Source organism: Sinocyclocheilus anshuiensis, unplaced genomic scaffold (genome assembly GCF_001515605.1).
Source record: "Sinocyclocheilus anshuiensis isolate Anshui unplaced genomic scaffold, SAMN03320099.WGS_v1.1 scaffold235, whole genome shotgun sequence".
NCBI lineage: Eukaryota > Metazoa > Chordata > Actinopteri > Cypriniformes > Cyprinidae > Sinocyclocheilus > Sinocyclocheilus anshuiensis.
The window spans coordinates 1395518-1413496 of NW_015552562.1; the positions used below are offsets into that span (position 1 = coordinate 1395518).

Genomic DNA, 17979 nt, shown 5'->3' on the forward strand with positions numbered 1-17979 from the left:
AATATATAGGTTATACAAATACATATATTATAGATATTTACTTGAAGGTATGAAACTTATTTATTCATAAAAGGAGTTTGAAAATTACAGTACCACTTCAAATGTTGGTGTCATTAATATTTTATATATATATATATATACAGGTATATATATATACAGGTATATATATATATATTGTTCTTGTAATGCAAACTTTTTTTAGGCTTCTGACATTTTATTTTTTAAGCATTTATTTAAAATAAAAATATTTTGTAACATTATAAATATTTTATATATTATTAATATTAAATATAATTTTTTTCTGAATACAAAAGAATTAATTCCTTTCAAACAAAGCTTACTGACCCCAAACTTGACCCCTACACTACCTGAATGGCAAAAATAAATGCTGAAGGCATGATAACATGTTTCCATGTTCAGTTCATGTCAAGATGTCATAAAAGTGCAGGTGAGTGGTGTTTCTCTTGGCCTGTTAGTCTGTCACTGAACGAGAGCTGCGATGCGTCAGGCTCTGCTGAGATTGGACTCATTTTGTAGTGCCCTGCCTGACCTGACGTGAACTGGAATATGTCTGAATAGATAAGTTGGTAATAGATTGCCTAGCCACTCTTCCTGTGAAGTGGCCTGGGATTGCAGATGCTATCAGACACCAAAGAAAGTTATCTTGCCCTGCCTTTACTGGTTAATCATGAACAGTTCAGCGAGGGGAGATTTTCCTGGATTGCCTCCTCTCTCCTGCTTAAATGATAGTGCGCATGTCACAAACTGCATCGCAGAAAGGTCATTTTATCAGATAAGAGAGCTTGATAAACAGGCTGTAGGGCTCCAATTAAATGAGTCTTCTGTTATCAGCACCTGCATGAGATGTATGTGTTTTAAACAGGAGAATAGTTTGTCTTTCAGCTCTCTGCTTATAATGATGTATTGTGGAGATACAGGCCTGTTATTTATTGGAAGCATTAATTTTAGTCAGTGCTCTTTTGATTCTGCCAAAAGTGGATTTTTATTAAGAAGACCTTTTGTATCAGCAGTCAAATGAAACTTTCACGTCACTTGGTTTTTGTGCCAACATCTGCCTGCACAAACTCATGCACTCAGCTTTGGAAAATGCCGGTTTTAGTAACAAGCATTAGAAACTGTAACTTATGATGATGCCAAATGTAATTTTTCTATCACACACACACGTGTGTGTGTGTGTGTGTGTGTGTGTGTGTGTGTGTGTGTGTGTGTGTGTGTTTTTTTTGAGAAAGTAAAACTGCACAAAGTTCCCTGTAAGGGGTAGGTTTAGGTGTAGGGTTGGTGTAGGGCAATAGCACATACAGTTTGTACAGTATAAAAACCATTACGCCTATGGAATGTCCCCACAATTCACAAAAACAAACGTGTGTGTGTGTGTATCTGGTTTTAATAACAAGCATTTGAAAATTGACCTTATCATTTACCTAAACAAAACAATAAAAACCCTCCCTTCAGTGTGGCGCCAGACACAACATGACTGACTGAAGTAGGCAAAAACAGAGACATAAACATTGAATTATCCCTACAAACAAAATCATTCAGTAAAGAGACGTCAGTGCTCTTTCTGGCAGGCCATCATTAAACCTCATTGAAAGGATTGAAAAGTTCATTATTTACTTTAATTTTTTTTTTGCTCATGATAATTGTGTCCATTACATTCATTAAACCCCACAATGAGGCGTAAAAAAGCAATAATTGGAATATTAATAATATTAAAATAAAATATAATATAATTAATAAAATTATAAATAACAAGATGTCATTTAGTTTTGATTATAGCAGTCAATCCAGTACTTCTCTGAGCAATTAGCTGTAGCATTTGTTTCTGTCGGTTCTATTGACACTTTTATTAAATTCTTATAATGGATCAGATTTCTGCGCTACTACAGTATTTCACGCTTTGCACTTTTGCTTTTCTGTACTCCAGATGGCCATGGATTGGTGTGACTGTGACTTGCACAGCTAAACAGAGCGTTCTGACTTTAATGATGTCAGGAAACAGTGGAATAGAAGTGAGAATTAACCAATCTCTCTCTCCTCCTTCTCTCTGCCTGTATCTCTCTCTCTCTCTCTCTCTCTCGAGTGGGCAGTTGGGACCAGTATTCCCTCTAGTTTTGTTCTTGCTAAGCAAAATCTATATATTGTGGGCATGGGCATTTATTTTCATTTCGAACAGTTACTAAGGCAAGGCAAGGCAAGCCAGGTTTATTTATACAGCACATTTCATACACAATGGTAATTCAAAGTGATTTACTTAAAAGGAAATAAAATAAGCATAAAAAATAATCACAACGATAAAAGTGAGGAATTAAAATTTGAAACATATTTAAACATTGATTTACAATAAATTAAAACAGTTAAGAAGTGTAACAGTTACCAAGTGCTATCAAGATAAAAAATGTTGATGCCAGTAACTGCTTGAACTGCTTAAATGGTTCAGTATTTCTGCTCGTGTTCAGTTGAGTGGAACGAGAGATGATTCAGTGTTTTCACTTTTAAATACACTACAGCTCCAAAGTTTGGGGAATGTTTTTGAAAGATATCTCTTCGGCTCACCAAGGCTGCATTTGTTTGATCAAAAATACAGTTAAATTGTGAAATATTATTAGAATTTAAAGCAGCTGTTTTCTATGTGAATATCTGTTAAACTGTAATTATTTCTGTGATGCGCAGCTGTATTTTCAGCATCATTACTCCAGTCTTCAGTGTCACATGATCTTCAGAAATCATTCACAGCACATTTCATACACAATGGTAATTCAAAGTGATTTACTTAAAAGGAAATAAAATAAGCATAAAAAATAATCACAACGATAAAAGTGAGGAATTAAAATTTGAAACATATTTAAACATTGATTTACAATAAATTAAAACAGTTAAGAAGTGTAACAGTTACCAAGTGCTATCAAGATAAAAAATGTTGATGCCAGTAACTGCTTGAACTGCTTAAATGGTTCAGTATTTCTGCTCGTGTTCAGTTGAGTGGAACGAGAGATGATTCAGTGTTTTCACTTTTAAATACACTACAGCTCCAAAGTTTGGGGAATGTTTTTGAAAGATATCTCTTCGGCTCACCAAGGCTGCATTTGTTTGATCAAAAATACAGTTAAATTGTGAAATATTATTACAGTTTAAAATAACCATTTTCTATGTGAATTTATATTAAAATGTAATTTATTTCTGTGATGCAAAGCTGAATTTTCAGCGTCATTGCTCCAGTCTTCAATGTCACATGATCCTTCAGAAATCATTTAATATGCTGATTTGCTCCTCAAGAAACATTTTTCATATTCCTGTGGTAACTAGGGTTGGGTATCGTTTGGGGTTTTTTCGATACCGGTGCCAAAACTATACTTTTAAAACGGTTCCGGTGCCTGAACCGATACTTATTACAAAATATAGTAAATAAAAATTCCCCCCAAAAATGATGGATTGGTGGGGTTCCTGGGCGGGGCTTCACCTAACAGTATACGTAGCAAGATTTTTTTTTTTTTGTTTGCTTATTTTGTTTTTATAATTAGTAAAAAGAAAACGAGTAGAAAGAATAGAAAAAGAATAGGGAAAGCTAGTGTCAGAGGGTCATTTTTGAATAAATATAAAACAATTCAATAGAACAGAAAAAGAACAGATAATGCTAGTGTTAGAAGGTCATTATTTATAACAAATAAAAAGAAAATAAGTGGAAAGAATAGAGAATGCTAGTGTTAGAGGCTCTTTTCTTTATAAATAAAACAAGTAGAATAGAAATAGAATAGAGAGTGCAAATGTTAGGGGGTCAAGTTTTTTAATTAAAAAAAACAAGTAGATAAAATTAGAAGTAGCATTAGAATAGAGAGAGCTAGAGTTAGAGGGTCAAATGAAGATGAAAGATATGCGTTTTCAGCTGTTTCTTGAAAATATTAAGGACTCAGCTGCTTGGATTGAGCTGGGCAGGTCATTCCACCAGGAGGGAACAGTTAATGTAGAAGTCCATGAAAGTTTTATCATAGGTAGAATGCAAAATGTTTCAATACAAGCATTTCAGTCAAATGTAATTTATGCAATATTTCAAACCTTGTGAAAATCAACCCATGGCAACAGTTTAAAAGTAGCCCAATTCTGTGGACAAAACGTGGACTTGGCAACCCTGCATCCAACAAGAGATGCAGGAGTCAGATTTGACTGATCACAGGTCGAGAATAAGGAGAGATGACTGACAAGCACTGCTGTCTCTCCCATCAGTCTTCAGGCTCTGTTTAGTGACTAGCGCTGCAGTTCCCTGATGTCCGGCACACATAAATCTAGCATAGCATTAGTTCTGGCAGGTCACGTTAGTCAAGCTCGCATCAGCTGACTCTCAGCTGATCCGTAGTGTGTGTGTGTGCGTGCGTGCGTGCTTGCGTGCGTGCGTGCGTGCGTGCGTGCGTGCGTGTGTGTGTGTGACCCAAAGCTCATGTTCATGTAAATTAATGAGCTCTGCCTCTAATCCAGCCAGCTAATGTCTAGACTGGATGTACCAGCATGATCAAGACCTTATTACTGGAGTGTATTGGGGACTATAGTATGTTTGCACTAGATCATGTTAATTTGACAGATGTCTCATGCTGTGCAGGGCCGACAGTTTATAAAGCAGCAATGTGGCAGCAATTTTGGGTTCTGCTTCATTGAAAACCTGTTGCATGTTTCCTTTCTAAATCCCGGAACATCGTTTTTTGATGTTCATTGAACATCATCACTTTTTTTCAGGTAAATTTCATGCCCAATTGCTCTGCAGGATTGTGTTTCTGTATAATCTCAGTGAAGGCAAAAAAACATCACTACTTCCTGAAATACTTCCTAGGGGTTAAACCAAACCCTGTGGCACTGCTGTCTCTCCCATCAGTCTTCAGGCTCTGTTTTCATGCCCAATTGCTCTGCAGGAATTGCCTTTAGTTTGCTTGTTTATGAATCGAGATTGTAATGATTTTTTTTTTTTTGGCCTGGAAGAAAAGGAGATTCATGGCTGGTGTGGATACAAAGGAAAAGAAGCAATCGCAGGGCAATGTGTTCTGCTTCAGTACTTTAACAAAGCAAGAGACGTGCTGTACTGTAGTTCTGTCTAGATGCTCAAATGTATGTGCAGGTTTTTTTTCTGGCTAGTTTCAAACCATTTCATAAGGTTACGATTTCTTTGAAGATGGTGAAATCCAGAAGAGGTTGGGATTTCCATAGGATTTCTATGCTGAATGTAGATATCTGTAAAAGTGTGTTTTACATGAAATGGCTTGACGAGCAGTTTTGTTTCCTGTTAAAGCAGGAAGTTGGGCCTGGACAAAATGCTTTATCTCAGTTACTCTACTGTTCATGCATTTTAATGCATCTGCCTGGCACTTTTATCTGAAGTGACTTACATTTACGGTATACATTTTATCAGTTGTTACATTCCCTGGGAATCTACCCTTTGTATTGCTAGCACCGCGCTTTACTGTTTTATCTACCGGAATATGAGTTTTTAAATGGATTTTTTTAAATTATTTTTTTTAAAACAAATCTACATCACTAGTCATTTATTCTAGAAAGTGTTCGATTAGACAAAAAGAGTGAGTGCACGATGAGTCATTAGTATTTTTACAAGGTTGTTTAGAATCAAGACTGATTTGTTTTCTCATGGTTATTTGGCATGTTTTGTTGTGTATTATGTGTATTGTTTTATGTACAGCACTTTGGATCTGCTGTGTAGGTTGAAAGTGCTTTTTTTTTAAATAAATGAAATGCAAATGAAGACAAGCTAAATCTACTAAAAGATCATTTTGTCAGTTTTTAACATAACATGCTGCCATAAAGATGACATCAATTTTGATATTTAAACCTGTGCTGTTTTTGCCACTCACAGTATTGGGTGCTGTAAATATTGTGCAATTGCTAAAAAAAAAAATATATGTATCATCAGAAGTGCTCTTAATATTCTCAGTGTTGGAGGGTTTTGGTCAACCAAATGTTTCAGCACTGTATGGTTTATATGATAATTCATATTGCTTGAGCATTCATCTAAAAGCTTGTAGAGATATGAATATGAGATTGTGACAGTGTGATTAAAATGGTGTCCTGGTTTTTTTTTTGTCCTTCCAGGTATTCAGCTCTTCACAATGGAAACCACACTGAACAGGAGAAACTGTCAATACAGAACGACACAGAGTCCCAGGAGTCATGTTTCTGACACAGGCCAGCCTCTAATGAGGAGCATGACTGGAAGGTGCCATTTCTCACCGCCCTGCCTGCAGCTCAGACCCGACCAGAGCCCTTCAGGAGTCGAGTACAGGGAGCTGCACTGAACTGTTTGCTCAAAATGCTGCTGAACAATGAGGGAAAGAACAATGTTGCCAAAGGTATCTGGTCTGTATTTTAGGATACGAATTTCCATTGCAAAAGAATGTTGGTAAGGGTTTTCCCAATGTGTTTGTTTCCTTTTTGGTTCCCCTGGGAATACTATTTCCAAACCAAAAACACGTCGTTCAAGCTTTATCCAGAGAGGCTTTTATTAGCTCTAGAGTCAGGATAGCACTTCCTGAAAGCTACGGCACAGGTGCTGAACAGCTAAAGAAAGATTTATTTTTATTCTATAAAGGAAAAAATAAATTCACACCACAGTATTAAGAGTTAGAGCTGGGAGCATTGCTGAGCGATTTCTCGAATTTCTATTTTTTAATTGTTCCATTAATGAATTCTCAAATACAGTTCTAATATAGGATTGTCACATGAATTGAAATGTAAAATGTTAAAAACAACAGGTCTATTTCAAAAGTATTTGGAAGCCTGTTTCCGCCACTGAATTAAAAAAGCTAATTGAAACTTTTTATCTCACAATTCTGACTTTTTTTTTCTCACAGTTCTGAATTTTTTCTCAGTATTTTGCGAGTTCTAAAATTAGAATTGCATGATAGAAACTCAGAAGTCTAAGAAATAAAGACGCAATTCTGAGAAATAAAGTTAGAATTACAAGATATAAACTCCCAATTGTTAAAAAAAAATAAGAATTGCAAGATATAAACTTGAAATTGTGACTTTTTTTCATAATTGCAACTCTGTATCTCGCAATTCATTTGCAAGTTATTAAGTCAGAATTGCGAGATTTGTACAGAAACTTGTACCTGTAAGAAAATATAAGTTTTTTCCACCTCAGAATTGGACTTTATAATTGTGAATTTATATCTCACAATTCTGAGAAAAGAAGTCAAAACTGCTAGATACAAACTTGCAGATTTATCTACTTGCAGTTTATATCACGCAATTCTGAGAAAAAAGTCAGAATTGCGAGTTCATATCTCACATTTCTGACTTCATTTCTCAGGATTGCACGTTTATATCTTGCAATTTTGACTTCATAACATGCAATTGGGAGTTTATATCTGATGTGTCGGAAACAGGCTTCCATAAAAATATGCCCCAAGATTCTTCAAAATGATTTAATAAAAACACTGCTTTTTAGACTTCTTAAATGGATCATCCTTATACAAAGGATTTTTGACAGGAGATTAACTTTTGTTTTCTTCTAGCCATGAAATCTGGCTCGAGGAAACCATAAAATCTCCATTTTCTTGCTGTGAACTGAAATCTCATTTATGTAGTATAAGACTTCAGAAGTTCTTTGGGGAATGAAATGTACTACTCGCAGACTGGTTGATGTAATTTGGCTTCTTGTAAACCTCTCTGAATACACAGACCCACAGGTGACCGTTCTCAGTCAGGTCAGCTCTGCGCTTCACATGCATCACTAAATGCATCCATTTGCACGACGGTTTCCGCTGCGAGGTTCTCCTCTGCCGTGATTCACTGGCATAAACAGCGCAGTGTTTTTCTGAGAGCGCTAAAACTACATGATGCCTGCTGACTGAGAATGTGTCAGGCCACTCCAAACAAAACCTCTGCTGACAGCAACCAGTTCTCCCAGATACCGTCTTAAAATGTTTTAGCCTTACTGAAGATGACCATCGGTTACTGCAAGACTGAAATGTTTAAAAAGAAATTACCTTAAGTTGTTCTTGCAAAAGTTCTTAAAGGCATAGTTCATCCAATAATGGCAATTTACTATTTATTCACCCTCGTGTTATTTCAAACCGTGTCAGCTTCTGTGAAACAAAATGCCATTTATATTCAAAATAGTGAATTTTGCAGTGAATTTTTGCAGGCGAAAACCAGTCATTTCAATACGAATCCACACAATTGAGAATTTCACATAAAGGTGATAGATTTACCATGCAGATTTCACATTGGGTTCAAGTTGGTTAAGCAAATTTGCCACATTGACCAACCATCTGCTTGGTTTGAAAATGACTTCTGTGTGAGCTGTGCTTCGTACATTTCTACACTGTTGACAATGGAGCTTTTTGCCTAAAAACTTTTACCAAAATATTGTAATGAAAATAGCAGGAAATACACCATGAAACATTTGTGTGTGTGTGTGTGTGTGTGTGTGTGTGTGTGTGTGGACAACTTATACAAGCTAATCTGTTATTACTCGTGCGTAAAAATGACATGCTATATAATACTGAGCTAACAAGTTTAAAATAAACAGTTGAATGATTTCTGTCTTTTATGACTAGTTCCGCAATGTTCTGAAATGTTCCAGAAAGCACTAGAATATTACAGAATGTTACAGAAACTTCTAGAATGTTCCCTTCCTTGCAAAATCATCAATCAAAACATGCAAAATTAGTAAAAAAAAACGTATCTGTACTAAACCAATGTTCCATAATAATGAAAGAAGTTCTACAATTTACCTGACCTAAATATTTACCAAAATATTGATGCTACGTGAAAATAAATAGTACAGTAATACTTAGCACCGCAGAATTACAGAAGAACCATAACAAAAATTAAATGAAACAAAATTTTGTTGCATTGCGATATTCTTTTACCATTTTCCATAAAAGAAATCAAGTCCATATGGGTTTGGAACAACCTGAGGGCGAGTAAATAATGACAGAATTTTTATTTCTGGGTGAAGTGTTCCTTTAAGAATATGTCATGCGAATGATTCCTAGTTATGAGGAGAGGAAATACAGCTGCTGCAGGAGTTTGTCTTGAGAAAACCAATTTAATGGAAAAACCGTGCAGATGAATTTTTGTTCCTTGACATTTCTAACTAAAACCTCTCAAAGCAGTAATGTGCCATAATAAAGCTCGCTTCCAGAGCTGAGGACCCCAATAAACATGCTCCTCAGAGAGCCTGGATATAGCAGAACTGACCCAGAACAATCTCCATCCCTCATTCCAGCACTTGCCCGTCTGCCTCAAATCAATTACCTTCGGGAACAGCAATTGTTTGAATTGATCTTAGAGATGTAAATATTTTTAAATAACTACGTTTCATGTGTCAGCCATCAGAAAAATAGGTTTGGTCACGAATATGTTATCGCAGACCAAACTTAATATTGGAGGAATGTGAAAGTTGATGAATGAATTTGACTCTCGTGATCAGTTTTGATAAATGTAATCATTTCTAAGATTTGATCAACCAGTGGAAGAGTCTATTATGGCTTTATTAGTTCCAATACGAACAGAGCTAGCTATACATTACCTAGCTCCAGGGAATGCCCACATTAGCTTTCTTTTCTCATCTTCTCATGTTTTTATCAACCGATATTTAATTTCTAAAGGTAGAGCTTAGTTTGATTTTATTGTACATAGGAATATATTTTTATGCAAACTATTTGATAGTGGTCTATGTGTTCCTTTAAATGCTTTAGTCGAACGCGTTTCTTCTTCCAGTCTGGTGTATCCGCGAACGCTGACCATGAATCTAGCGTGTCATTGGAAGCAATGTCCAGATAAGCTGTATGCCAGGCTACTTGTTTTTTTACAATCAAACATGTACATGGTCGTGCCTTCACAGCTATCTTACGGATGTACAGAGCATTGTGAAACCGTGCAAGTTCATGCTGGTAGTGGTCGAAAATGTTTCCTTTTAAGAGGTTGTAATGTACAATCAAAGGCAAACCAGCCACCCGCAGGGCTCTGATGAGTTATAACGTCCAAATTATCGATCTTCGGTTTTCATTTGTACAATTTGAATTACGTAGCACCTTTTAATTCCGAGGTACTTTGCCGTTATTTAACAGTAAGCGGTTTTGTCGGTCCAACAACTTGCACAATTTCCTATCTGTGTTCTTTGGATGTCATTATGTTGTTTAAAGATGGAGATTTTGCAATGGTTGATGCTTAGGAAACAAGAAATGCATGCTGTTTTGAGCGCCAAAGGATGTGGAAGGAAGGATTTGTGGGAATGCCAATATACTCCATAGCCATGACAGAAGCAAAAACACTCCTACATGAGCCCTGAGTTATTGCTTGGAAAAGATTTGCGTCAGAAATAACTCTCCCCGAACCTTCATGGACCTTCAGGGTAGTCATTACCGTCAGGATTTCATGCGAAATGATGAAACCTTACATATGAAGCGTGTTCAAACACCTCGAGGCCCTGAAGGCAGAAGTTCTAAGCATGAATGTGTTGTAAATCTCCCAACAAGTTGTAGAACTTTTGTAAACTCAGTATTTATTTTGGTGGATTAAGATTGATATTTTCATGTAAGGCTTCTCTTTCAGGGAGCTGTGTGTATTACTTTTTCTGTTGCTATGTGACAGCTCTAAAAAAAATAATAATTAAAGACTACGAGATGTTATTAATCCTTATGTGTTTTGTGTTTTATCAAAATGGCATGCCAGATTTGCACACTAACACTATCAATCAAAATTAATCCTTGTATATTCTGTTTAAAGGACAGATGATATAGACAGATCATCATGAAGCAGAATGATATTTTTGGATACATTTGTGAAATCTGACAGTGATTATGAGACGAGTAAAACTCTTCTCCACATGGCCATGTTTTCTTTTGCAGATGTTGACAGATATTGTTGACAGATATGATCCACTCAAAGGGGAAACGTCTTGTTTTCCACAGTAGACTAAATAGAAATTTGTGAACTGGAATTTTTTATATGACGCTGATTAGAAACAGCTGTTAACGCAATACATTTGTTCTTTAATTAAAGACAATAGCCATGTTCAGAATGTAATTCTGGTTTCACTGTGGACTGTACTGCCAATGATATAGAAAAAATAGTAAGTATAATAAGAAAATAGTAAGTACTGTATATACTTTATGAAGTTTATATATATATATATATATATATATAACTTTTACATGCACCCAATTAATTCATTTCTCTTTCATGAGTTAATGCACGGGTTTGCATAATGCTGAAAACATATTCAGAAACTTTTTGCAGTTGTGTGATGAAAAATGAAAAAATGTGTGATGGTATATAAGAAAAAGCATTTACTAAAAACAAATATGAAATATTTTCGAATTTTTGGACAATTGGATGTCTTGTTAAAGTCATGGTAAGTCAAGGTTACATACGATTTTACACACACATACAGAAATATGGATGTATATTACAATATATATTTTCCTCATAATTGTGTACATATATTGCATATATAAGTTCCTATATAAATGTGAATACATAGTACATATGTTCAAATACATTGATACATGCAGTACCATATTACATATATATATATATATATATATATATATTATGAAGTGTATTAAGTATAAAATTACATACTTCAATATATATAAGTAGAAATATTGTCACATTTTTCAAAATATGAAAAGCAGCAATTTCTAATGTATCATTCAATATATTGTAATATACACACAAACATACTGTTTACACCTTATTTAAAAAAGAACGTATTAAGCAAGGACACATTAGATTGATCAAATGTAACAGTAAGCATTTTACAATGTTTCAAAAATATTTCAAATAAATTATTTCGATTTCTGCAAAGAATCTTGAAAAAAAAATGCATCAGGGTTTCCACTGTTTACAACATTTATAATAATAATAATGTTTCTTGAGCAGCAAATCAGCATATTAGAATGATTTCTGAAGAATCATGTGACACTGAAGACTGGAGTAATGATGCTGAAAATTCAGCTTTGCATCACAGAAATAAATTACATTTTAAAACATATTACAATAGAAAACAGTTATATTGTAAATATGTTTCCCTATATTACTGTGTTTTGATATAATAAAAACAGCCTTGGTGATCTTTCTGACAACTACAAATACTTTTTATTTAAAACCTAACTTTTTTGTTCATGCAAAATTCCATGCTAATCTGTTATATCATAATGCAAAAAATGTATAATAGTTTCAAGTGTCAAAAAGTAGTATGTTATTCCAAGCATATTTAAAACCTAACTTTTTTGTTCATGCAAAATTCCATGCTAATCTGTTATATCATAATGCAAAAAATATATAATAGTTTCAAGTGTCAAAAAGTAGTATGTTATTCCAAGCATTTGAACTCATTCTCGTATTCATGCATCTACATCCTTTCATTTCTCTCTATAACATCCTCACTCTTTCTGTCCATCCATCATCTATGACTTACTGTATTTTCAGATGTTTACATTCTCCACTTATGTACCTTTTCTCTTGTTGAGAGAAGGAAGCCCAGCACTTAATTATTCATCAATGTGAAAAACAGCAGACTGGCAGGGAGCCCTGCAGTAATGAGGTTCAGACTCCCAGCAGAGCGTGCAGCTCCGCGCTCACCTTTGCCAGTGCCAGAGCTCATTTCCCTTTACCAATTTGATGGACCATAAACTGCTTTAAAAGCTCTCCCAATAACCTCCTGAGTCGCATTCCCTGAACTTTCACCTTGACATTATGGCATCTATTGATATTTTCGAGCGCGTGCGTCAACGTCTCCAAGTCGGTGTGCTGTCAGGTTTGAATAGGATGGAAAGTTTCTTTCTGAATTGCAGAACGGACTGTTTTTCTCAGACTCTGACAGGTCTTAAAAACATCACTCTGGCTATTATCACTAAATCCGAGTGACCCGAGAGCCCATTGTGGCTGATCACAGGAGGCGTTCTCTGAAGGGCTGAGGAATGTCTTTTTCCCCTGATTGCATTTTGGAGTGACTTGCTGAGTTAAGTGCTCCCTCATCAGCCCTGGAAAACAGACTTTGGCGTTTTTTTAGGGGAAATTCTCAAAATGCTTCATTTACACAACTCAAATGTCAAGTGTGATAATGGCCTTTGTGATTGGTGAGCTCTTGCTTAATCAAAGTCTGAGAGTCTGAGCGGAGCGGGAAATCGAACATAGCAATTAGCACTCGAACACACAGGCTAGCAATTCCGTGTGAAGCTCTCTCCGTTTGCTTTGCAGCTCTTTCATTTTTAATGCAACTTAGCGATGAGGTTGTTTTGCTTATTTTCCCCTCTCTTAATGTGCTTGTGGGACCTCTGCTCATTCGCGTTGGCCTTTTTGCATATTTGAAGCTTTCATGTCCCTCATGGGATGCTAATAATGAATCTAACCTTTAAATGTGGGGAGAATTTAGGCCTTAAGCCCGAGTCTTAACTCTGACGTCAAGCGCTGACTGAAGAGTTGAGTCACTGGAGGTAGATGGAGGTGTGCGGAGAAAGCCTGTAATGAGATGATTTACAAGGGCATGTCAAGCTGTTAGCCTCGTTTTAGACAAAGCGCATGCCGTTTGCCCTTTGTTCTGGACTCATAATGAGTCGGATGGACTTAGAAGACTTGTCGTGTGAGTATTGTTTGAGATATCGTCCTCTGTTCAGTGCTTTCTGAATAAATGTGGTATTTTTCCAGGAAGGCAATGGAAACTGAATTGGCGGTTGTTATCCTCTCAAAGGTTTATAACTTTGACCTGAGCTTGAAAAGCTTTCAGAGTCTGTGACACACAGCAGTTTTTCTTCATATCTCGCTTTTGTCTTTTTATGGGGCTGCTGTTTGATGCATCAGATAGTGCTTTTCTTTTCTGTCGGCCAAGGCCACATCGGTGACTGGAATAACATCAGTTCACTCGGCACACTTTCGGTGTGGGGAAAACTGGTCACAAACAAGTGAACATCTTAAACGTGTGTGGAAGCATCTGTATTGAGAATGATTGGGGAAAGAAAAAGTGAAAAAGCTTCTGAATGTACCCGCAGTTATCTCAAAATATGTCTGAAATGTGGTATGTAATCCATCAGTTTTTCCTGGGAAGTGGCTTTTAAAGATTTTCTCACGCTGATTACGAACATAATACACAGTATTTAGTTATTGAATTGATTTTACATGAGTGAGAATCAAGTGACTTACAGTGGATGAGGCCTGAAGGATGCTGGGTAATACACATCAAAGCAGGATGAAATCAAATGTTCAAGACTGGATGGAACAGATCTAAGAATTTAAGAATTGTCACGGAGAAGCCCATACTGATGAGTCATTGTTCAGGCAGGACAGGGGTTTCTCTAAAACAAAAATATATGAGAAAATACTGGAAATTATGCAAATATGCACTTTTTACATGCAACATTTTTTTAAACACCCAATTGATTCATTTCTATTTCATGAGTTAATGCATGGATTTACATGATGCTGAAAACATATTCAGACATTTTATTTCACTTTATGTATTTGTATTTATTTATTTATTTTGTTTATTTTTTTGCAGTTTTTGGACAATTGAATGTCTTGTTAAAGTCATGGTAACATAAGATTTCACACACACAGAGAGAAATATGGATGAATATTACAATATTTTCCTCATAATTGTGTACATATTTTGCATATACAAGTTCCCATATAAATGTGAATGAATATAGTACATATGTTCAAATATATTAATGCACACACAGTACCATTCGTCAGCCCCGTTACAATTTCACTTTATGTATTTGTATTTATTTATTTATTTTGTTTATTTGTTTGCAGTTTTTGGACAATTTAATGTCTTGTTAAAGTCATGGTAACATAAGATTTCACACACACAGAGAGAAATATGGATGAATATTAGTTTACATGATGCTGAAAACATATTCAGACATTTTATTTCTGTCACGAATTCGGTCCATGGACTTCCGTTTATTCACCACCAGAGGTCACCCTTTCCATTACATTGACTCTCGCACAACACAAGAGAAATATGGATGAATATTACAATATTTTCCTCATAATTGTGTACATATTTTGCATATACAAGTTCCCATATAAATGTGAATGAATATAGTACATATGTTCAAATATATTAATGCACACACAGTACCATATTTTATCACATGTACATCATATTATGAAGTGTATAAATATAAAATTACATAAAATATATAAGTAGAAATATTGTCACCATTTTTCAAAATATGAAAAACAGTGTTTCCTTATGTATTATTCAGTATATTGTAATATATTAACACAATATATTATTCTTTATATTTTCAATATACATTCAAGAATTTAATACACTGTTAATATATGGAAATATATGTTCTTTGCATAAAGGTTGTCACTTCCTTTTTGGGGGAATGTAAAATTTATGCAGTATATAACTTCATATAATGTGAAGTTATAAATTGCATAAGATATTGCAATGCTATTATACCTGTTATGTTGTGCTGAGTGCACAACATAAATGCATTCAGCACAACATAAGTATGTGCTAAGTGCATGTCATTTGCAAATTAGAGTCAAAAACTGTAAAAAAAATAAATAAATAAATGCTGGGTTAAATACAACCCAGTGCTGGGTGAAATATGGACAAACCCAGAAATTGGGTTGTTTTGACCCAGCGGTTAAATGTTTATGGTTAAACATAAACTTTGGTTAAACTCTAACCCAACCTTCTGGGTAGTAACCCAACCGCTGGGTCAAAACAACCCAATTTCTGGGTTTGTCCATATTTTACCCAGCACTGGGTTGTATTTAACCCAGCATTTTTTAGAGTGTATGTAAACTTGCATAAAAATATCCATAATAGAATGGGTAGGCCTATATTTATATTATTGCATTAAATAGATATTTACATTATTATAAGCGTAATGTTGTTATATTTTAAACAAATATTTTAATCATTGGTTTGTTCATTTATTTATTCATTCATTCTGAAAGCAAGTTGAGAGTAAGTCAATAATCACAGTCGGTATAAATAACTTAAAGTTGACAGTGCATTGAAATGGAAATGCGAGATGAACTCCTGGGAGACGGATCTTTGCGGCACAATCAGAAATAATGTTTAATGAATGAATGGAGATGATCTATGTGAATAATATGCAATCAGATAAACATGCACAAAAATAATTTATAAAGGAGGCAGAGAGATGGTGTATGTCCCAGATTTACAGAAAGAAGCAGGATGAAGGATAGGCTCTTTGGCACTCTTTATCTGCTTTTCTCCACAAAGGTGCTGATATCCAGCAACCACTACATTGTCCCTAGCAATAATTTTAATCAAACAATTAAATATAGCCTATGTGTATGTAATGACTGTTGATCTGAAATGATGGTTCGTGAATCTTTTGATTCAGATCGGAACTTCGGATTTTTTCTGATTTATTTTTCTTATTAAACGGTACAAAACATCAAACCACAGTGCAATTATAAAAACAAAACAAAGAAAAAAGCTAAATTATACACAAATACAAATCCCTTAAGAAAAAATATTGTAAAAGTGTAGTAACCATTTTTTTGTTTACAAATGGTTAAACTGCAAGTGGTTACCGTGGTTTAACTATGCTATAGTAATGTTTTTTATTTTTTATTTTTATTTTTTTTGCCGTAAACCCATAGTTAATTTTCCTAAGGGATGTGTTGCAGGTTAACAAAACAAAAAAGTAATAAATTTACACCTTAAGAGGACACAGGATGAATATGGAGAGGCAGTTTTGACTGCTTTAGGATTAACAGAGCTTGTCTAGATCAACTTTGAATAAAGAAAAGAGAGGTTTAGAGACAGATTTTTGTTTATGAACAGTATGTGAAATTTAGCTTAAGTGTTATTTTCCTAGTCTCTTCTGAGTAGTCAGACAATCCAATGAAAACATCTTTAAAACAGAAAGACAAGTCACTTACAAAATGAGATTAGATAAACATTCAAAAATCTGACCCAATTTTCTCTGTGCAAACAAGTGAATGCCATCTTCCTCAGAAGAGTGACCAAATATATATAATTACATCCATAAGCTTTTTGTGAATTTTTAAGTATTTTTTATTATTATTATTTCTTTACTCAGATGATCTGTTGCTTGACCATATTTAAGGAGAGAACTATAGTTTCCAAAGTTGGACATCACTTGTTATGGGTGTATGGAGTTTGTGACTACCCAGTGATTATTAAATTGTCCTTAGCAATAATTTTGATCAAACATGTAATTAGATGTCTGTTGCCTGCTGTTATGTCCCCACTCCCGCCAAAATCAAACCTACACCCTTCCAAATTAATCTTACCTTTAGATGTTTTATGTAGCCTTCTGCAGTCTGAGGAGCTCCTACACGACCAGACAAAAGTCTGAACACACCTGACTGAATGAATGTTTCTCATGATGAGCTTGAAACACTTTTGCTTGAATAAATTCTTATAATGTTTCAATATGATTTTAAAGCATCCCAGGATGCACATCATGAAGCCGCTTGAGTGAGTGAGTGAGTGAGTGAGTGAGTGAGTGAGTGAGTGAGTGAGTGAATGAGTGAGTGAGTGAGTGAGTGAGTGAGTGAGTGAGTGAGTGAGTGAGTGAGTGAGTGAGTGAGTGAGTGAGTGAGTGAGTGAGTGAGTGAATGAATTAATGAATTAATTAATTAATGTGAGAGCTGTATATCTCTTGACCAATTAAAAAAATATTCTCAATAAGTAACCAAACCGGCTGGAGTGACTTTTAAACTGCTGCAATCTTCTGATGGCTGCAATATGAAGTGTTGTTCTGCCCTCTGCTGGTTCACTTCACATGATGACTTACAGTTCAATAAAAGGCCATTCCAGCTGCATGATTATTACATTGAAATATCATTTCAAAAAAGCAAAATGTAGCAAGCAAGCAAGGCTGCATTTATTTGATCAAAAATACAGAAACAAACAGTAATCTTGCAAAATGTTATTACAATATAAAATAATGGTTTCTATTTTAATATACTTTAAAATAT

At 35.0% G+C, this 17979-nt stretch overlaps 2 protein-coding genes across 3 annotated transcripts in view; both read left to right on the forward strand.

Annotated features, from left to right (window-relative positions):
- The window catches only part of htr4 (5-hydroxytryptamine receptor 4), a 106520-nt gene extending 100307 nt beyond the window's left edge, over positions 1 to 6213 (forward strand). Inside the window, exon 7 of one of the 2 annotated variants that reach the window (XM_016455434.1) lies at positions 6106 to 6213. In XM_016455434.1, the coding sequence (XP_016310920.1) occupies positions 6106 to 6193 (88 nt within the window). In that variant the 3' untranslated portion in view covers positions 6194 to 6213. The remainder of the gene's footprint in view (positions 1 to 6105) is intronic. The other variant, XM_016455435.1, reaches the window with a different exon arrangement.
- The window catches only part of LOC107664775 (uncharacterized), a 24492-nt gene continuing 12709 nt past the window's right edge, over positions 6197 to 17979 (forward strand). Inside the window, exon 1 of the mRNA XM_016455432.1 lies at positions 6197 to 6362. Within this exon, the coding sequence (XP_016310918.1) occupies positions 6323 to 6362 (40 nt within the window). The 5' untranslated portion in view covers positions 6197 to 6322. The remainder of the gene's footprint in view (positions 6363 to 17979) is intronic.